The sequence below is a fragment of the Myotis yumanensis genome, unplaced genomic scaffold (genome assembly GCF_028538775.1).
Source record: "Myotis yumanensis isolate MYYU_CA2020_CCGP unplaced genomic scaffold, mMyoYum1.0.hap1 SCAF_8, whole genome shotgun sequence".
In the NCBI taxonomy this organism is placed as follows: Eukaryota; Metazoa; Chordata; class Mammalia; order Chiroptera; family Vespertilionidae; genus Myotis; species Myotis yumanensis.
In genome coordinates this window covers 14,495,299-14,517,474 of record NW_027223759.1, presented here as the reverse complement: position 1 = coordinate 14,517,474, position 22,176 = coordinate 14,495,299, and the positions used below count along the sequence as shown (strand labels likewise).

At 40.4% G+C, this 22,176-nt stretch overlaps 1 protein-coding gene and 1 pseudogene across 4 annotated transcripts in view; one reads left to right on the top strand and one right to left on the bottom strand.

Moving 5' to 3' along the window:
• Window positions 1-22,176, top strand: part of PLEKHM3 (pleckstrin homology domain containing M3) — a 171,241-nt gene that overhangs the window by 125,487 nt on the left and 23,578 nt on the right. For all 4 annotated transcript variants that reach the window (XR_011472395.1, XR_011472396.1, XR_011472394.1 and 1 more), the window contains exon 7: window positions 16,500-16,657. Coding sequence is in view for 1 of the 4 variants with exons in the window: in XM_070421986.1 (XP_070278087.1) it covers window positions 16,500-16,657 (158 nt within the window). In the remaining 3 variants the exon portion in view is untranslated. The remainder of the gene's footprint in view (window positions 1-16,499; window positions 16,658-22,176) is intronic.
• Window positions 738-15,203, bottom strand: LOC139015411 (large ribosomal subunit protein uL4-like; annotated as a pseudogene).

The window sequence follows — 22,176 nt, the reverse complement described above, 5'->3', positions numbered from 1 at the left end:
GCAGCCTTGCGTGAGCTTTTATGTGGCTGAGGTGGGAGTTCTGGGTAAGGATTCCCATAGGTAGACAGGAGACGGGTGGTTTGATCTTGAGGTGCTGAAGGGGGAACACTTGGCTTCCTAGCAGCCTGCTCAGGTGTGGGGCAAGGAGAGGCAGGTGTGAGCCTTCACAGCTGTTTGCAGTCAAACCGCAAAATAGAGTTTAACTCTACCATAGACATTATCCACACAATCACCGTGTTCTCCCGCTGTTACCACCCAGATGTTTCTTCCCACTCCACTCTTACTCTATCCTGTTTTCATTTTAAGAAGTGTCATCTTTGAATTCCCATGAATGATAGATTTAATTGAGGTATAATTGACATACAACATTGTATTAATTGCAGGTGTACAACATAATGATTCAGTTTTTTTTTTTCATGTTTCTCACTACCTTTGATCAGGTCTTTATTTAAAATTTGCTGTCCAGCCCTAGCTGGTTTGGCTTAGTGGATAGAGCGTGGGCCTGCGGACTGAAGGGTCCCGGGTTTGATTCCAGTCAAGGGCACATGCTCAGGTTGCTGGCTCGATCCCCAGGAGGGGGCGTGCAGGAGGCAGCCAATCAATGATTCTCTCTCTTCATTGATGTTTCTAACTCTCTCTCCCTCTCCCTTCCTCTCTGAAATCAATAAAAATGTATTTTAAAAAATAAAATTGGCTGTCCAAAGTGATTTGACCTTTAGGGAATAAAACATTTAAGTTTACGCCACAGATGTCTTTTCTTCCGTGGTGGGTTTTTCCCCACGGCAGGCTTCTCGGCTGCTGGGTTCTTGGTAGCTGCAGCCTTTTTCCCCACCAAGGCTTCTGCTTCGTAACGCCAACAGCCTCCTTCCTTCCCGGCCACAGGCTTCTTGCTGGAACCCCCTTCTCACCTGATTTAGCTTCTAGCTCTGCTACTGCCGCCTTATCCACCTGGAGCTTGTGGTTCTTGGCCTGGAGAGAATGGTGATTCCGTGCATGGTCTTTTCATAGGGGTTCAGCTTCAACATGATTTTCAGGTTTTTCAGGGGATTCTTCTTCAGGTCTCTGCCGTGAATCTTCTTGCGTGGTGCTGGGGGGCTCTTTGGATCTCTGGGCTTTTCAAGATTCTGCTCAGGTCTGAACTGAGCATCGAGTGCATGGGAAAGTGTAGTTACTCCGCACGGCCATACGGATCATCTAACTTTCGGAAAGCACTTTTAGTCCACCTGCCCACCAGGAGCAAGTTTCAAAATGTTCAGTTTGCTTCCATTAAGCAGAGTAATTCCAGGGATGTTTCTGAAGGCTTTGATGATACCGTTGTCCTCATTATAGATGATGCAAGGTTCCTGTGCTGGATACGGCGACAGTTTCTCATTTTCCCCTTACCAGCTCTCATTCACTGCGAGGCATAGACCTTTTTGCTATCATTCCAGGCCTTAAACGTTTCTTGAGAAGCAAAACAGCCTCCTTGGTCTTCTAGTGGCCTTCAATGTTATCTTCTGCCACCCAAGGAAGTTCAGGAACTTCCTCAATACCATGTCCTTTAGACATGACCAACATTGGGAAGGCCAAGGCAGCCAGGGCAAAGCCGATGGCACACTGATGTTGTGTTGTGTTCACTCGACAGTGCCAATGGCGCCAGATGTTGGTTAGTGCAAACACGCCCCTCCCCCCTCAAGACTCATATTTCCAAAGGCACCTGGCCAGAACGGTGAGTCCCACCTCCTTGAACTCTGGGAACTCAAGGCGCAGCTCTGCCAGCACCCCCAGACTCAGCACTGGTTTGATGACCTGCCAGTTCACTGACAGCATAGAGCTGCCTGGTGTTTTTACGCAAGTTGTGTGAACAAAGTTCCCCGTAACTGGTTGAATGGATCCTTGAACACAGCAGGCACAGTGACGTTTTCCCAGATGACTCCCCTTTACGGAGCACACTGGTATCAGTGGATGAGCACTCACCATGGTGTGGAGAGAAGGCCACACTCCTCTCAAGCCCGTGGCTCCCACAGGGAAAAGCTGGTTCCGTATTTTTATATATTGCAAAATGATCACCACATGTCTACTTAACATCCATCACCACACAATAATTTTTCTCTTTTGGTGAGAACTTTTAAGATCCCTTAGCAACGTTTAAATATGCAATACAATATTAACTGTAGCCAACATGCGGTATATTACATCCCTATGACTTATCTATTTTATAGCCAGAAGTTTATATCTTTTGACCAGCTTCACTCATTTCAACCCCCCACTCCCACCCCCGGACGCTTCTGGCAACCACCAATCTGTTCTCTGTATCTGTGAGCTTGGTTGTGTGTGTGTGTGTGTGTGTGTGTTTAAATTCCACATAGAAGTGAGATCATACAGTATTTGTCTTCCTCAGTCTGATTTATTCCACTTAGCATCATGCCCTCAAGATCTGCATATGTTGTAGCAAATGGCAAGGTTTTCTTCTTTTTATGGCTGAATAATATTCCACTGTATAATATACCGCATTGTCTTCATCCATTGTCCAGCATGGACATTAGGTTGTTTCCATATCTTGGCTATTGTAAATAATGCTACAGTGAACATGGGGATGCTAAACCATTTTTGAGTTAGTGTTTTCCTTTTCTTCAGATAAATATCCAGAAGTGGAATTGCTGGATCATATGGTAGTTCTATTTTTGATTTTTTGAGGAAACTTCATACTGTTTTCAGAGTGCCTTTCCCAATTTACACTCCTACCAACAGTGCACAAGAGTTCCCTTTTCTCCACATCCTCACCTACACTTATTTATCTTTTCTACAATAGCCATTGCAACAGGTGCAAGGTGATATCTCATTGTGGTTTTGATTTGCATTTCCCTGGTGACTGGTGACATTGAACACCTTTTTATGTAGCTGTTGGCCATCTGTATGTCTTTTTGGGGGAAAAAATGTATTTAGATCTGCTTCCCACTTTTTAATTGGATTGTTTTTGTTTGTTGTTGTTGTTGGGTTTTGTTTGTTTTGCTATTTTGATAGGGATAACATTAAATATATAGATTGCTTTGCAGTACTATGGACACTTAACAATATTAATTCTTCCAGTCTATGATCATGGAATATCTTTTCCATTTATTTGCGTAGTCTTCCATTTTTTTCCAGCAATGTCATAGTTTTCAGTGTACAGGTCTTTCACCTCCTTGGGTTAAATTTATTCCTGGGAATTTTTATTTTTTTATGCAATTGTAAATAAAATTGTTTGTCTTAATTTCTTATCCAGTTTATTACAGAAGTCTGTTTTTAAACCTCCCCTTCTCTCTCCCACATTCCACTTTGCAGAGGTAGCTCCTGTTAACTCTACCCAGCTTGCTGTCTTCTTCCACACATTTCTAAGTGTGGGGTTTTGTTTTTTTTACTTTCTTTCCCTTTGCATATAGGATCAAACTATCCTGTCTTTCTGCTCTTGCCTTTTCCAGTGGACAGTATACGGTGGACATGTGGGTCCATGAGCGTGTTCAGTACACATAAAGGCTTACCCCCTTGCTTTTATCAGCTGCAGGGTTGAGAGTTCCCTTAATGTTTAACCTGTGCAGTTTTCTCTATTAGAACCAGTCTTGCAGTGAACACCCTCGGCCATTTCCTGTGCACGTGTGTAATGTATCTGTAGTGTAAAATCATTAACATGAGAATGCCGGGTCAAAGGGTATGCCTGCTCTGCGGGTTGATTCTATTGCCACTTGCCTTCTAAAAAGGGAGGACCAATTTCTACTTTCATTGAGTGTCTTGGGAATGCCTGTTTCCTTGCACCCACATTAACTTTCCATACTGACGATATTTTTAATCTTAGCCAATCTAAAATATAAAATATAACCTCACACGGTTACTCTAATTTGTATTTTTTCCCATTGTAAGTAAGATTGAGCATCTTTTTTCTATGTTATTGGCCATTTGTAGCTTTTGTGAATTGCCTGTTAATTTCATTAACCTGTCTTGAAATTATATCATTGATCTTTTTCTTATTAATCTTTCTATATTAAGGAAATTAGCACTTTTTCACATAAATAGGAAATATTTTCCCCAGTTTCCTGTCACATGACTTTGCAAGTAGTATTTTGTATTGTACTAACTTTTAAATTTTATATATTCACATTCATCACTCTTTTATGGTTTCTAGGATTATAAAATATTTACATGGGAGTAAATATTTACTCCCATGTAAATATTTCTCTGACATTTTTCTCTAATACTTTTTTATTGTTTTAAAATACTTTGTAAATGGTTTTCTTTTTATATTTAAATCTTTGATTTATCTGGAATTACATTTTTTATGGAATGAGTTGGAGATTCAGCTTTCTCCCCCCCCCCCCATGGCGAACCAGCTGCCCCACCATCATTTATTAAATAACTTATTTCCCCCACTTTTATTGTATACTAAATTCCCACGTGTATTTCAGTCCATATCCTAGATATACAGCTGCCCAGCATATAGACGCCACAAACACTGCAGATGATATTCTTGAAAAACAAGATGTGTGAAATCATAATCAGTGCTGTGTGTAAGTGGTGGTTTACTGCTTGTTGATACCTGGAGGCAAAGAATACAAATTACCGACAACCTTAACACAATGGCATGCAAGCTAATAAGCGCCTCTCTCACTTTATATGCAGGATTTGCTTTTTCTCACATCAGCGACCCAGCTATTTATTAGATCACAGCATTCTAGACAGGAACTTATTTTGTCTTCCCATTTAATCTTTGGCATTGCTAGTCTCATAAAAGTGATTAAGTAATAATAATGTTGAGCACTTACATTGTACTTTTCATCCCTAAGTGCTATCTAAACATGATAACTAATTAAATGCACTAATGAAAGGAAGGGATTTCCAGCTTCTTCAGGAAAACCGGTGTCTGGTTGCACACCTGTGAGGGGACAATTCCTAAAAAGCATTAAGTCCTCTTTGAATGGCACTCAGCAAACTGGTGACATTATTTCACTCCTTTTGAAAATGTCCTTGGGTATCTTCTAATTAGTCTGGCTAAACTCACCTTTTATCTGTCTCCCCAGATATTCCCTTTCTACATTCCTGGGGCTATTCAACAAGCTTCTTTTGATGTTTCCCCTGTTCGTTAATCACAAAATCGTAGACTTTTCTAACAGAGAGGGATCCTTACTGGTCATCTAGTTTTGAATGACCTGGTACAATCACTTGATTTCATAGATGAGGAAACTGAGGCCTGGAGAAGTGAAGCGACTTACACAGCTTTCAGGGGACATACCTAGGAACAGAAGCCTAGGTTTCTAATGACCATTTCAGGTCTCAGTCAGCTGCATCCTGGCTTTTTCCTCTTTGTCAGCTTCTGACTTGCCTTCCCCTTCTTTTTCTTAACCTTTTTTTTTTCTTCCATCTTTTCCCTCCTTCTCCTTCCCTTCTTTGTTTTCTGCCTCTCCTAACTCCTAATGGGTCATCTGACATGACCAGGGAATGTTGCTTTTATTTTCCTCTATTTCTCTGTCCCTTTTAAACCGGGGGGTCTTTGTTGTTTTTCAGTTAATGTGTCTTACATTGGCCTCTGCTCAGGTCTTCTCTGAAAAGCCACATTTCTTCCATTTCTCCCACATACATGCATACAGGCAGTTGTTGGTTTTGCCTTATTTTTTTCAAGTTGTAGTTGCTTCTCCATTTAATAAAATCATTTCTCTAGTTTTGGTCAATAGAATAGCGTTTATGTTGATATTAAGTCCATTTTTGTCACAGTTTTGTGTTACTTTATAGATTTCCCAGTTGTTTGACCAATGCTCTTCAAAATCATACTTCATATTCAGGAATTTACATAAGATGTGCCCATTTAAGAGAATTTCTGTACTAGAAGTAAACAGGTTGGACAGTAAATCTTCCTATAAGTCAGTGGTTCTCAACCTTCCTAATGCCGAGACCCTTTAATACAGTTCCTCATGTTGTGGTGACCCCCAACCATAAAATTATTTTCATTGCTACTTCATAACTGTAATGTTGCTACTGTTATGAATCGTCATGTAAATATCTGATATGCAGGATGTATTTTCATTGTTACAAATTGAACATAATTAAAGCATAGTGATGAATCACAAAAACAGTATGTAATTATATATGTGTTTTCCGATGGTCTTAGGCGACCCCTGTGAAAGGGTCCTTCGACCCCCAAAGGGGTCATGACCCACAGGTTGAGAACCGCTGCTATAAGCCAAAGGCAGATCCAGTTCAGATCAAAACTATGGGTGTGACCTGGATCTATCTAGACTGCACATCTTGCTTCCAGTTAGGGACTGAGCCCGTTTTAGAAATCTTCCATTTCTATACGGTGGGTCAGGATTCTCAGGCCAACACCCTAGAGCTGCGTCTGACCCCAGTTGCCCTCGGAAAGTCCTTTCCCTGTAGCAGTGAAGGCTGCTTAAGAGGGGAGTCAGGGTCTGTCACTGATCCACTGGGTGATCTTAGGCAGCTCACAGGACCCCTCTGGGCCTCCGATTTCTCATACACCTATTACGTAAGGACGCTGAATTTAAAAGATCACTCAGGGCCTTTCCTTGTGTACTGTTTGATGAGTCAATAATGTCATAACTAGGACCAAAATGAATAGAGACCTAAATCAGATTTACTTCAGGTATATGACCAATGAATTCAACACAGAAGTAAAATTCTGTTGACCGTACCATGAGAATTTTCTGGAACTGTCTCAATGTAAAATAATTTAATCATTTCCTTCCCAAATAATCCATATGTACATATGTCAGACTATGTGGTCTGTATGGGAGCTCAGCACATGTGGATCACGTAACTCTACTTCACTCTCTGCAAATGCTTCCACAGAAGTTCCATGAGGCTGTGCCTTGACAAGGCCACACCCCTTGAGGCACTTTCTGTAGTACAGAAAAACTATATGAAGTAGCCCCATCCCATATATTCTTATGAGTAAAAAATTTATGTTCACGCTGGCCAGGTGGCTCAGTTGGTTGGGGTGTCATTCCGTATACCAAAAGGTTGCGGATTTAATTCCTGGTCGGGGCACATACCTAGGTTACAGGTTTGATCCCTGGTCAGGGGAGTACAGGAGGCAACCAATACATGTTTTCTCTCTCTCTCTCTCTCTCTCTCTCTCTCTCTCTCCCCCTTTCCTCCCTCTCTAAAATCAATAAACATCCTTGGATGAAGAGTTAAAAAATAAAGAAGAAATTTATGTTCTTGGGTTCATCTTTGCCACTCAACAACTGAAGAAAATTGAAATTCTTTTATCTTGCATTCCCTAAGACTTAGTTTCCAGCAGGAGGCAAAATGTAATTTGATGACCACTCACAAATCTACCCAATTACATCAACTCAAAATTCAATTATCACATAGTTTCCTAAGTCTAAGTAGAAATTGTCACCTTTGGGAAAGGATCAGATAAGAGCTAATTGGTGACATCATAATCCACCCTCAGTGAAGTGCTTGCTTAGCCAGAAGCCCAGCAGTGTTAGAGCAGCTCCATGATGGGTAAAGAGGGGTGGGGAGCAGCTAATTAGAGAAGACAGTTTTCTGTTTATATACAAACATCCCAGCATTGAGCCACGATAAGGAGCTCAAAGGTTAATTATGGGAAAATGAGGTTTTAGCAAAACTTTTTGAAATAGGAAAATCCCCTATGCTTTTTCTTTTCCAATTTCAAGGACTTATGATTACGATGAGTACCATTTATAATTGAATGAGAACTCAGAATATCCTCACTGTGTGTTAGGGTTTTCAAACTTGAGCAGAATCCACGGGCTGTTTTTCCTTAACTCTCCATGAACTTGCACGGCCTACCTCCCTAGATTTCACTGTGCCCACCCGTCGGTGCGGAGAAATGACAAGCAGGGAAAATAGCGAGGGCCAACTTCCACAGGCCTCTGGCCAAGCAAATGCAAACTGAATTATATTGGAAATCATTTTACAATGTGTGAACATTTTGATTCTTCCATGTCATCAGCTAGCTTGTTACTCGTGAGTGGCAGGTGGCTTTGTGCTCTGTGAATGGGGTCTTTTGGTTGGACTTTTAGAGGAGGGGCCATTTGTCAAGTGCAAGCAGCCTCTTCATCAAAGTCTTCCCAATAGTCGTCCAGATTCTAAATGCTGCACAATGGCCGAGGAATGCTCGCATTCGCATGGAAGGTAAGTGACAAATCAGGGGGAAGGAATTAGCCAATGCATACAGGAATGCAATGAGAAAGAGCTTTTCCTTGGTCTTTTTCTTGTCCAAGTTACTAGTGCTCTCTCTCCCCCTGTAGATTTTGAATTCTGTGGTGGTGCCAAGGGAGTGAAGGTAACAGACATAAAAGAATCATTTGTGCCCATTTCCCAATCCCACAGATCTCTATTGGCTGCAGACCTTGAACATGACACTGCAATTTCCTGGTGCCACACATGAGTAATAAGCAGCTGTTTCTGAAACTGTGGTTTGGAGAAGGCAGCACTAGGTTATTTTTTAACTTAATTGTAATTTTTGATTGGTCTGCAAGAAAGCAAATCAAATAAAGTCTGTTGTCTTAGTCTGCAAGAAAGCCATAGGCCTCAAATTCCAATGCTGACCATCTTGACCAGAATAGAAGAGGGGGAGGGAGAGAATGAATGTGTGTATCCCTGAACTGGAAATTCAACCAGGCAGCTTCCATGGGAAGCATATTTGGTGTGTCTGTCAGCTAGCTGGAGCATGGAAAGTAATATTTGATGGTTCCTGGAGAAGTACCTGAAATGATAGCGTGAACAGAATTTGGAGAGAGACCACAAAGGTGAAAAATAGCAAAATCAGGAAGAAGAAGAAGAAGGTATCAGTGTGATGCTGCAGTTTGTCCTTATCCTACTTGCAATAAGAAGACACATCATTTTAAGTTTCAAATGGAAGTGTGTGTTCTTTGAATACCCAGTCACTGAAGTACCTCTGACATACTCATATATGCATGCTCTCCAAGTAAATAAAACCAGACCAGTACCTTCCTTAGTACAAGAAATTCAGCTGAATGGAAAACAGACACAAATCTTTTGCCCTGTTTCAGACATCTGCCTTTTCTCAAGAAGATAGGGCAACTCGGTATATGGAGAAGGTGAAGGAGGTTGAGTGCAGGGGGTTGAGGAAATGGAGGAAGTGGAGGAAGCGTTCTGCTAACTACTTTGTCATGATTTTGCTCACGTAGGCAGGCACTTTGGGGAAAAATAATAGAGGGATAACTAAACCTCATCCAGAGGCCTATTTTGCAATCACTTATGACATATCCAAATGACCACCTGGTTAATGGTCTTATGACTTTTTAAAAAATAATTTTCATTATTTTTGAATTACAGTTGACATGCATTATTATATTAGTTTCAGGTGTACATCTCAATGATTAGACATTACATAACTTACTAAGCAATTATACTGATAAATCTCATACCCATCTAACACCATACATATTAACATATTATTGACTACAAGAAGCCCGATGCACGAAATTTGTGCAAGAGTAGGCCTTCACAGCCCTGGCTGCCTCAGCCCTTGTGGCCCCGGTTGCCTCATGGCCCCGCCCCCCACCCCCTACCCACTGGTTGTTCCAGAAGGTTGTTCAGGAAGGTCATTCTGCTATCTGGTCTAATTAGCATATTAGCTCTTTATTATATAGGATATTCCCTATGCACTACTGTACATCCCCATGACTATTCTGTAACAACTAATTTGTACTTCTTAATCCCTTCACCTTTTACTCCCATCCCCCCAAAACCCCCTCCCATGTGGCAACCATCAAAATGTTCTCTGTTCCTGTGAGTCTATTTCTGTTCTGCTTATTCATTTACTTTATTTTTATTTTATTATTATTATATTAGTCCTCACTGGAGAATATATATGTTTTTATTGATTTGAGAGAAAGAAAGAAAGAGGCAGAGAGAGAGGAGGAGAATGAAGCATTGATATGAATAACATCAACTGCATATGCCGTGACTAGGGATTGAACCCCCAACCTTTTGGGTTATGGGATGATGCTCCAACCAACTGAGCCACGCCAGCCAGGGCTATTTTGTTTTTTAGATTCAATTGTTGATAGATATGTATCTATTGCCCTTTTATTGTTCATATTTTTATCTTTTGTTTGTTTGTTCTACATCTTAAAGAAGACCCTTTAACATTTCATGTAATACTGGTTTGGTGGTGATGAACTCCTTTAGCTTTTTCCTGTCTGGGAAGCTCTTTATCAGTCCTTCTATTCTAAATGATAGCTTTGTTGGGTAGAGTAATCTTGGTGTAGGTCCTTGCTTTTCATTACCTTAAATATTTTTTGCCAATCTCTTCTGGCCTGAAAAGTTTCTGTTCAGAAATCAACTGACAATCTTATGGAGCTCCCTTATAAGTAACTAACTGCTTTTCTCTTGGTGCTTTTAAGATTATCTCTTTGTTTTTAACCTTTTGCATTTTAATTATGATGTGTCCTGGTGTGGCCTCTTTGGGTTTATCTTGTTTGGGAATCTCTGTGCATCTTGAACTTGTATGTCTATTTCCTTCACCAAGTTAAGAAAGTTTTCTGTCATTAATTTTTCAAATAGGTCTTCAATTTCTTGTGCTCTTTCTTTTCCTACTGGATCCACATGATGTGAATGTTGGTATGCTTGAAGTTGCCCCAGAGGCTCCTTACACTAGTCTCAATTTTTTTTGGAATCTGTTTTCTTTTTGCTGTGGGACTGTTCCCCATGCTGGGCCTCACTGAGGACTATTGTCACTCTAGGGATGCACTCCAGTTTAGGGATGACCTACAGAGTTCTCAAATCTGACTTCCCTCAGGCTGTGTACTTGTTCTCATGTTGGCCATTTGACCTCGCCCAACCCATAGTCATTTCCCAGGTCCATTGACATTCTAATAGTTCTTTTCTACTTTTCATTCTCATTAGAAACTAAGGGTAGGAGCTCCTTGGGCTTTGTTCTTCTTTAAGGCTGCCATCTTCCTGGTGTTTGTGGAATATGGCCCTAACCCTAAGCCCCCACCAAGATGGCTAGGAAATGGGATTAGAAGTTGTAAGACTCGGGGGCAGGAGCAGGTGATGGGAGGCAGATCACTTGATTTTGTTTTTAAACAATTATCCAAAGTAAAGATATATCTGATTTTTCTTTTTTAAAATTTGTATTAATATATTTGATTTTTTAAAAGAACCCTTGGAGATGTCACATTTGGAACCTACTGCTTTGTTGTGATGAAACCTCTAGACGAGAAGCCAGAATAGTTGGATCCTGTTCCCAGTGCTGCTAGTAGTTGTAGTCAAAGATAAGATTTAAACCTTCTAAATATATCTTTATCCCTGGACAATTATAAGTATAAACTTTTCCTTTCTGAAATATTAAAGATATGTTTGTAAATTCTAAAACATAGACTATTACCTCACTTTCTGGAAGGAAATCTTTCAGCAGCTTTAGCCCTTTGGAACATGGCCATGAACTTAAGCTGACAAATAGGAAGAGCAATTAATCAAATGAAAAGAAGCCAAAGGAGTCCCTGAATAGCTGAGCTTCCACCAGGGCCATGCACTCTTTATGCTCCTCCCTAAATCACCCAGCAGAATGATTGAAAATATTTGTGACACAAAAACAGCCCTAAGATATAACCACTGCAGCCAAGGAAAAAGACAAGAAAGCATCCTTGGTCAATCAATAAGAACTTAGGTGCCTGGCAGAAATAGGATATTTAAGACAAGTATGAGACTCAGTCTTGCCTCCAAGCAATTTACATTATCTTAGGTTGCTCCATATAAAATTTACATTTTTTTTTAAGTAAAATCACCATTTTATAGTTAGGATCACCATTTCGATATATTCAATCAACAGTTGGATAAGCAAAACAATCACATGTTAAGCATTAGTAAAGAGTACAAAACAGCATCAAGTTTTATATTACCTTACATGGTGTGCATGATGTAAAAGAAATTTATGTGAAGCACAAGAGATCCAAACAGTGAAGTTGCCAAAGATGGCTTTCCAGATCAAGCCAGAATAGATCAGAGCCATGAAGCCTAGGTGAAGTTAAAAAAAGTGTTAAGAAGAGAAGCGAAACTTCAGACAGAGGAAATGACATGGGTGAAGGCACAAGAACAAGAGTAAGCATATTCTACATGAGGAAACATTTGCTCACAACAGAATGTACATCGTAAGAAATAGAAAATGAATTTGGATAGGTAGTGTGGAACCAGCTATGGGCCACCTGCACACCAGGCAAAATATAAGCTCCAGTTTGGCCCAGTTCCCTCTTATATGGAGAATATAGGACACAGTAATTCAATATAATTCTCTGAAATGAATGAGTGAAGAGTTTTTAATAATGATAAAATAAGAATTCACCAAGGTTTGAGGGAAGACATGATACATGATGAAAGTGGTATCTAAAACTGATTAGTATATATATATATATTATGGTCAGATCAAAGGAAAAAGATGGGCATCTGGAAATAAAACTAGAAGATTGACAGGAGAGATAAGAGTGTAGGGCAGGATGGAAAAAGGAGACTTACACTAGAGGTGTTTAGAAGAGAATCAACTTGAACCTTGAAAACGTTAAGCTAAGTGAAAAGCCACATATTGTATCATTCCATTTATATGAAATGTCCAAAATAGGTAAGTCCATAGTGACAGAAACTAGACTATTGCTTGGTTAGGGTTTGGGGAGCAGTTTAGGGGAAAGGGAGTAATCACTAATGGGTACAAGGTTTTTTGGAAGAGTTGAAGAGATGCTCAAAAATTGGTGGTGGTGATAGTATACATACAACTCTGTGAATAATCTAAATGCCATTTAATTGTAGACTTTAAATAGGTGAATTACATGGTATGTGAATTATATCTCACTGAAGCTGTAATTTAAAAAGAGAGGAAATCAATAAAATGTGGTGAATGACAATATATATGTTTCTGGTGGAGAAAATGAACCACTCACTAGACTCCATAATTTCCAGTTTGATTCTAACACCATTATTACTTAATATTGTGTTAGGAGCACTGAGTGATGCAATAAGACATGAAACATAAATAAGAGGTATAATATTAGAAAGGAAGGGACCAGTTCATTACTTTCAGAAGACCCAAAAGAATCCCCTAAAAATGCTTTGCATCCCTGAAAATACAGTAAAATACAGTCAGATATAAGGTGTACACAAATGTCAATATATCCTAATATACCAGCAATGGCTAATAAGAAAAAATATTACACAAAATTCAATTTGGAAATAACCTAAATATAATAAGTGTGAGTGGCATATACAAGGAAAGAAAACACATTTTTATTGAACTATAATAAATGAAAATGTAATAAAATGGAGATATAGATCCGGTTCTTCGATAGGAAGACTAAATATTATAAAGCTATCGGCCCCCAAATTAATTTTTTTAAGCTTATTAAATAAGTTTGGTGAGATATTTCAAAAGCCTTCAAAATTCTCATACCCTTTGCCTCAAGGAGATCATCTAAAATGGGGAAAGCTTGCCCTGACCGGTTTGGCTCAGTGGATAGAGCGTTGGCCTGCGGACTGAAAGGTCCCAGGTTCGATTCTGGTCAAGGGGGCATGTACCTTAGTTGCAGGCACATCCCCAGTGAGAGGTGTGCAGGAGGCAGCTAATCGATGTTTCTCTCTCATCGATGTTTCTAACTCTCTATTCCTCTCCCTTCCTCTCTGTAAAAATCAATAAAATATATTTAAAAAATAAAATAAAATGGGGAAAGCTTTATGATCAAGATGCCCGGTCTGCTCCTCTAGATTCTAGGTGATGACTGTCAGGTCCTCCCCAAGGCCTTCTCTTCTCACCCTGAGTTCCTTCAAGCAGCGGTTACTCACCTGGTTTCCAGAACTGTTCTACATCCCGATGTTTTCCCCTGAGTGGACTATAGTTTGCGCCTCTCTTTAAATGTGTCATTGACCTTGGTTGTTTAGGAAAGAGTAATGTAAACAAAACCAAGTAGAACTGAAGTATTGTCACCACAATTTAGAAATAACCCTATGACACATTGGAAAGCATTTACTGGTGGTTGGGTATATGATTTGGTAGTGGTTATTTCTTAGAAAGTGTATCATGTGTTGGTATTAGGAGTACGCTTTGCTGGGGTTTGTCGAAGTTAATGGTCCTTGAGAAAATAAAAATAAAAAGAGCTCTATCTATGGCTTTCTAAAGGTAATAGAGAGGAAAATAAGTTAAAGAATGATGGAAAACGAACTTGCTTGACAGAAAAACAGCCAGCATAATTTCTACCCTCTATATTACAAAGAAGAAAAAAATATCCACTTTTATAAAGCAGCAAACCTGGTTTTTCTGTTCATTTTCTGTACCTTGATGCAAAACGATATACATTGTTTTTAAAAATGCAAAAAGACAACTGTATACAAAGTGAAAGACTTGCTTTTCCCACTTCTTCCCTTCCCTAGAGTTAACTACTGTTATTTTGATCATGAGATTATACTGTGACCTTTAAAACCACTTCAGCCTTAGACGGTTTGGGTCAGTGGATAGAACATAGGCCTGTGGACTGAAGCGTCCCAGTTCGATTCTAGTCAAGGGCACTGCCCAGGTTGTGGGCTCAGTCCCCAGTAGGGGTGTGCAGGAAGCAGCAGATTGATGATTCTCTCTCATCATTGATGTTCCTATCTCTCCCTCTCCCTTCCTCTCTGAAATCAATAAATATATATATATTTTAAAAACCACTTAAGTTTTTATCTCCAGTATTGTGAATAGCTTCTATTTTTAGCAAAACACATTATTATATTCCTTGCAGTCTTTTATTTCCGAAATGTTAGTTACTGCTAATTCATTCACCTTGGCACTGTAATTTCCATTTAGGTATGATATGCATTGCCCTTGGATGTTATTTTTATGTTATTGTCATTCAAACTATAGATTCATTTGAAAGTCTGCAGCTATTTCCAAATATTTTCAAATTAAATTTTCTTTCTTTTTTTCTTATTAAAATCAGCATGTATATACATTTGCACTAATAGAGAGAAATAAAGGCAGGTTTTATCTTGTTGGTACACGAACTGCTGAACACTTTGAAGCCCATCATTTTAGAGAAGTGAGGAGGGGTCAGACTAACCATTGGTTCCAAAAGCCAGGTTGTTTGCAGGCCAACAGGTGTGGTACCTGTGGGAGGCAGGCAGATGCAAGACACAAGGGCCTGGCGGGGACAGCCATCGACAGGAGGCACGTGCTCCGGGGGGAGCAAGCTGCCTGTCGCAGGCAGGATCATCACCATGCTAGAGTTTAGGCCTAACTCTGCTAGATATAATGATTTTTCAAAGGAAACCCCAAATCTTCATTTTTAAGTGAAATCTCCCAATTATTTTTATTTTTTTTTAAATATACTTTTACTAGAGGCCTGGTGCACCAAATTCGTGCAAGAGTAGGCCTTCTTTCCCCAGGCTGCCAGCACCAGCTTCCCTCTAGCACCCGGGACCTGGGCTTCCCTCTGGCCGCCAGCAGCCACCCGGGAGCCAGGCTTACTTTGCAGAGGGAGGCCCCGCCCACCCACCACAGCCCACCCGTCGGTGGCCTGGGCCTCCCTCTGCAGGGCGAACATGGGGCGATGGCCTGGCCCCTGACCAATCACATTGCATCTGCCTTGTCTGGCCTGGCGCCAGTGGATGTCATAGCGTGGTCCCGGATGGTTGTCCGAAAGGTTGTCCTAATGGTCGTTCTGCTGTTCGGCCATCAGATCTAATTACCATATTACGCGTTTATTATTATAGATTGATTTCAGAGAGGAAGGGAGAGGGAGAGAGAGATAGAAACATAAATGATGAAAGAGAATCATTGATCAGCTGCCTCCTGCACGTCCCACACTGGGGATCGAGCCCACAGCCAGGCATGTGCCCAGACCAGGAATCGAACCATGACCTCCTGGTTCATAGGTCAACGCTCAACTGGGCTCCCAATTATTAAAATGGCTCATTCTTTAAAACACTAAGAGATTTTTTTTTAAAACTCTTCAGGCTGAATATGATCCTCTGCCTGCCAAATTTGCAACCTCTTTATATTAATATACTGGTACTTGTCAGCAGCAAAAGAAACCTATTTTTCCACATTTGTTCTGTGTTCGTGGGGAAGACAATGAAAAAACTATCCTATTAATTCATCAGAGAAAGGGAATTGTTGAATAGACAACATAAAGTATGAAGTTCTGCATTCATACTTACCCTGGCTGTTTTCAGTCTATTCCGGGAACCCCGCTGCATTCCTCTTACACCGCACCGTAACTGTGAGTCGGTCCATGCAAGTGGGGCTCCCCGTTTGTTGGTCTTCAATCCCTTACGCCCCACTACAAAGAAAGAAGAAGACAAAAGAAGTTTCAACATCTCCATTTTCTAACCTCCAGTGGTTTAAACCAGAGGGTTCTTTTGGAGCGAAAATACTATGTCTTTTCTTTCTCAAAGTTGCTGAGAAATTATAATTAGAGGTTTTCCTGTTGTGTAAAGGAAAGGAATTCCAGTTCTCCTCATCTGCAAGATTTCTGTGCTCAATGACTTTCCCTGTCCCATTTCTCTTCCTGCAGGTAATAGAGGGAAAGCTGGCTCCATTCCTGGGCAAGGTCATTAAATTTGCCAGCTCTCACGTGTACAGCTGCAGTCTCTGCAGCCAGAAGGGGTTCATCTGTGAAATCTGCAACAATGGAGAGATCCTCTACCCTTTTGAAGATATTTCAACAAGCAGGTACAGAATCTCGTCTTATAAACGTACACCTGAATGTGTCACATGCAGTCTTATTTGGCCAGATCAGACCAACTTTTAGTCAAGTACTGTATCTCTTGTCTTATCCTGGATCAGATTTCCCTTATTCTTAGAGAATGTTTTTACCCTTTGGTTTTCTATATTTACTTGCAACTCACCTCACTACCTTTATCCAGAAGGAGATAGCAGAGTTGCAAAGAAACATTGCCTGGCTCTGCCTTGTTAGGTAACAGAGAGTGTTCAGATTCAATTTTAGAACAAAGGCTGGGGGGGAAGAATCCTCACAACCATTTCAGGGCCAAGTGATAGATGATGGGCAGAGTCTCGGAGGAAGGCCAGAACGGGATGGATTACTAGGAATAAAGCTAGAGGACACCGGTGAACAGCTGTCTGGCTCACCACATGCTTTTATCCACAGAGGCACTGCAGGATAGTGATGAAAGTTTTAGGACCAAAAGAGAGAAAAGTGGGAGTTTATGTGGGATGATTTTTCTAACCAAAGTAATATTTGGGCATCATCACATCTATTGATGGATAGATGATTTTTCCCTCCCACTAACTTGAGAGCAGGGTTTTTACCATTGCTTCTCTTGAATCACAAAATGATACTTATCACTTTTCCTTTTATCTGAAAAGCACGATAGAAATACACATTTTTGTGTGTGTGTACACTGGCTTTTTTGGGCATGCATGTCATGGTCCATTTCCCACCCTGCAGGCCTCACTTACACTGTGGTTCAGAACAGAAGGTGAGGCGTGGAGCCAGGGAGAGTTGAAGCATGTAGGGCAGAGTTAAGATATTAAGAGTTGACTCAGCCCTTCTGGCTTCTTCTTAAACCCAAAGACTCTCTGTAAACATCCAGGAACTTGGGTTGTTCCCACACACAGAAAGACAGACATATAAACACAAAGACAAAAAACACACTCTCCAGCCTCCAGTTTCCTGAGTGGCTAGGTACTTAGCTCATAACCTTGAGATTATATGCTAATTAAAAAGGTGCACCACACAAAAACTTAAACAGAAATGTTCATAACAGCAGTATTCATAATAGCCAAAAAGTGGAAACAACATAAATGTCCATGAGCTGAAGAGGGAATAAACAAAATGTGGTATGTCCATGTAAGGAATATTATTAAGCCTAAAAAGGAATGAAGTACTGATACATGCTGCCATATGGATGAACCTTGAAAATATTATGCTATGTGAAGGACCACATATTGTATGTTCTAATCATATGAAATGTCCCAAATAAGCAAATCCACAGAGACAAAATAGATTAGTGGTTGTCTAGGGTTTGGGGGGAAAGAGAATAGGGCCTACCAGTGGATATGGATATTTTGGGGAGATGATAAAAATGTTTTGCAGTTAGATTATGGTTATAGTTACATGGTCTTGTGAATACACTGAAAATCAGTGAATTGTATACTTTTTCCCCCAAATGAGGAATAAAAAAGGGTACAGCAATTAAAAGAATTATAAGGAAGTACCATATAAACGACTTCATATCAATAAGCTGTACAACTTAGATGAAATGGATAAATTTCTAAAAAGACAAATTACCAAAAGTGACTCAAGAAGAAACAGAAATATGAATAGACATATAGCAAGTAAAGAAATTGAATTAGTAAATTTTAAATCTTCCCATAAAAAAGGCAAATGGTTTTACCAGTGAATTTTGTTGAATATTTAAAGAAAAAATACCAATCCTTCATACAAGGATAAAGAGGGGCATTATGTAATGATAAAGGGGTCAGTTACCCAAAAAGACATAACACATGAAGCAAAAACTGAAAAAACTGCAAGGAGACACATATGAATTTTATATATGTATATATATATATATATCCCCATCCTTTTTTCTTTTTTATTGATTTTATTGGGGTGACATTGGCTAATAAAATTATATAGTTTTCAGGTGTACACTTCTACAATACATCATTTGTATATTGTATTGTGTATTCACCATCCTAAGTCAAGTCTCCTTCCATCATCATTTATCCTCCCTACAAATAAATGGAAGCATATACCGTGTTCCTGGTTAGGAAGAATTAACATCATTAAAATGTCCATACTATCCAAAGCAATCTATAGATTCAATGCAATTATATCTTCACTATTATAGTTAGAGACTTCAATACCCCTCTATCAGTGCTGGCATAACCAGGAGACAGAAAATCAGTAAGCATATAGCTAAACTGCAAAGCATTATCAATCAGCAGGATCCCATTGACATCTTTGTCCATTCATGTGGTTCATCAACAACAACAGAATACACATTCTTCTGACGCTCACAAGGAACATTTACTAAGAAAGATCACATTCTGGGCTTAAAACACATCTGAACAAGTTTAAAAGCATAGAAATCATGCAAAGTATTCTCTCAGACCACAGTGAAATTAAACTGGCAATCAATAATAAAAAGATGCCTGGAAAACCCCAAAATTTGGGGGAGTAAACAATGTACTTCTAAATAACACAAATTGATAACTTATACCCTCAAAAAAAACCTGCACATGGATATTTATAGCAGCTTAAATAACCACCCCGAACTGGAAATGACCAAAATGTTCTTCAGTAGATGGATGAATAAATAAAATGTGGTACAGTTGATCCTTAAACAGCACAGGGGTTAAGGGCTGCACATCAGAATCTCCTGGGAGACTTGCTGGTTGTTTTTAACCCTGAGAATCTCTACCTTCAAAGGCTCCCCAGGTGGTTCTGCATCACAGCCCGAAGGTAGACCTCCTCTAAAGTAGCTGTGGTCATACTCAGGGCTGCTGGTTACTCAGCCAAAATGACATCAGCACAAGTGTCTGTGGGCTCCTGGGGGCCTTTACCCAGGAGGAAAGAATTCATGCTGTTGAGGACCCTCAGTTTCTCCCTTGCTCGGATGCACCTCTCCAAGCTTGCACAACCATCTGAGTCGCCTCCCTGGACTTGCAGGATAATAATGCTTTTCAGGAACCTGTTGAGCTATTTCTTGATGTTTCAGTTTCCAGTTAAACACTGGGAGTGGTTTATACAAGTCTATAGAAAAGGATAGAAAGAAACGCTAATAAAAGATTTAGTAAAATAAACTTTCACCAGAAATAGAATTGCAGATGTAAAACGTTCATAAAGATGTGCTAAGTTAATAAGTGTGATAAATATAAATAAATTTGAGTAAGGAGGGTAAATTTTTAAATCTCTATGTAACTGAAATCTTTATGGATGAAGTTGGATGGTGTCGGATTTGCTTCCTAATAGTCTGACTGTGGGAGAGAGGGGACAGATATAGATGAAAGATTGATCGTTATTGAAGCTAGGTGATAGGTATACGAAGGTTTATGATACTCTTCTCTCTACTTCTGAGTATGTCTGAAATTTTCCATAAGAAAACGTGTGTAAACAGCTATGTGTAAAAATCTCAGCCGGTTTGGCTCAGTGGCTAGAGAGTTGGCCTGCACACTGAAGGGCTCAGGTTCCATTTGGTCAAGGGCACATAACTCGGTTGCAGGCTCCTCCCCGGCACGGGCCCTGGTTGGGGCAAGTGCAGGAGGCAACCAATCGATGTGTTTCTCTCACATTGATATTTCTCTCTGTCTTTCCCTGTCTTCCCCTCTCTCTAAAAACCAATGGAAAAATATCCTCGGGTGAGGATTAAAAAAAAAAGTCACAGAAATGAAGTATGTAGTGAATTTCTTACTACACATATCCTTGCCCAGCTTGCTAAATTCAGCCCCTCCGTGTCCTCAGAACATCCTTTGAGATCCAGATATCATTGAACTGAAACTGAATTCAGTTTTTTAAAATTCCACAAGCATTAGAACTACTATCCGATTCTTTCAGGATGCGATTTATTGAGTGCGTTGTGTTTGTGCATCGGGCTAGGCTCGTGAACATGGCGTGCTCCTTGCTCATGAATAGTTGGCAGTCTCCAGTCGGAGAGACGCTCGCCAAGCCATGAGGAGGTTGTATTGAAGTGTGGGAGAAGCCACAGCCAGGGTGTGAACCCGAAGCTCCCACAGGTGGTGTGTCATCAACAGGAATGATGCACATTGCAGATGAAAAAGTTCCACAGTTTCTAAGAGCATTAGAGAGCTCTCTCGGACTCTCAAGCACTGATTTAAGTATTTAGTATTCCACTATCCTTGGTTTTAACATGCTTATTTGATTAAGATCATCTATCAAACATTGGTCAACTCTTCAGACTTTTTTTCTTTGTTAAATTAATTGTTATACAGGAGGAAACGTCACAAATGTGTAATTTAAAATAGAGCCTTAGTAGTAATTTTTAGAACACCATCTCTAGCAAACGAAGAGACTGTTCTGGGATTGTAGGGGGCCTGGCACCAATACTTACTAATACTAATGCTAGCAATTTACATCCCTCACTTAATCTTATGCCAGCGGGGTCTGAGGGAAGTTTGACCTTCATTTTAATAACAAGGAAACGCAGGTTCAGGGAAGGTGATTACCTTGGCCCAAGAGATAAGGCCAAAACTTGAACCCAAACATATAGAACTTTAAAACCCAGGCTTTTTTCATTATACATCACTGTTTCTTCTGGACCTGTAGTCTTCAAACCATGTTTGCAAGCATACCCCCTAAAGAAATTGGGGGATGGGGGTGGAAGTGGGGGTAGGAATGGGACTGTGTGCCTCTCATTAAAGAAGCTTCCCCCAAAACTGTTAACTTTGAGTTTTCTTTTATTTGGCACCGTGGAAGTTTCTACACTTCGAGCCCTGAGCCAGCCGGGTGGGGAAGGAGATCCCAGCAAGCCTCCTGGCAGCTCCGCTGGCGGCTGGCGAGGGTGGGCCTGGGGGCCCGGGGGCTGCCTTAGTCAGGGCTACCACCTCCCCTCCGTTCAGAAAGTAACATTGACAGTTTCCCTGGGGATGTTCGTTCTTCTCAAGCGTAAATTAAATACATACCTCTCAAATTAAGTAGGAGAACTCTAAAAGCCACATCTCAAGGTTTTAAATACAATAGGAAGACCCAGAGCTGCAGACTGAGTTAAGACTCATCCAGCATTTGCCCTCCTAGAGGACGAAGGCCAAAGTCCAGCGTTAGGAGAGAGAAGCATTCTGTGAACACAGAGAGAAAGTTCCACGTCCTAACCAAACAGAAATGACAACACGGGCCCTCCCTGGTTGAGAATAAGAAACCAGACCTCTAACTTTCCATAATTCGGAATCAGAAGGTTAGACTGGTACTGCGCTAAGATGTAAGGGAGAATGATGCGAAGCAAGAAAGTCAAATAGATCCACAAAATGACCCAGAACATAGACTTTTTATAATCCTTAAATTGCCTCCCATCCAGCAGCATGCTTTCTGACACCTCTGCAGATCACCAGTCTTCTCTCGTTATTGAGAACATAATGCTGCTTCACACATCCCTGGAAGATGGCATTCCTGAATCTTGAAACGTGTCCAGATCCCGAGTACATAAAGACTTCCTCTTAAAAACACCCAGAGCGCATTTTAACATGGGACTTACAGAATGTGCCAGCTCCCGTGG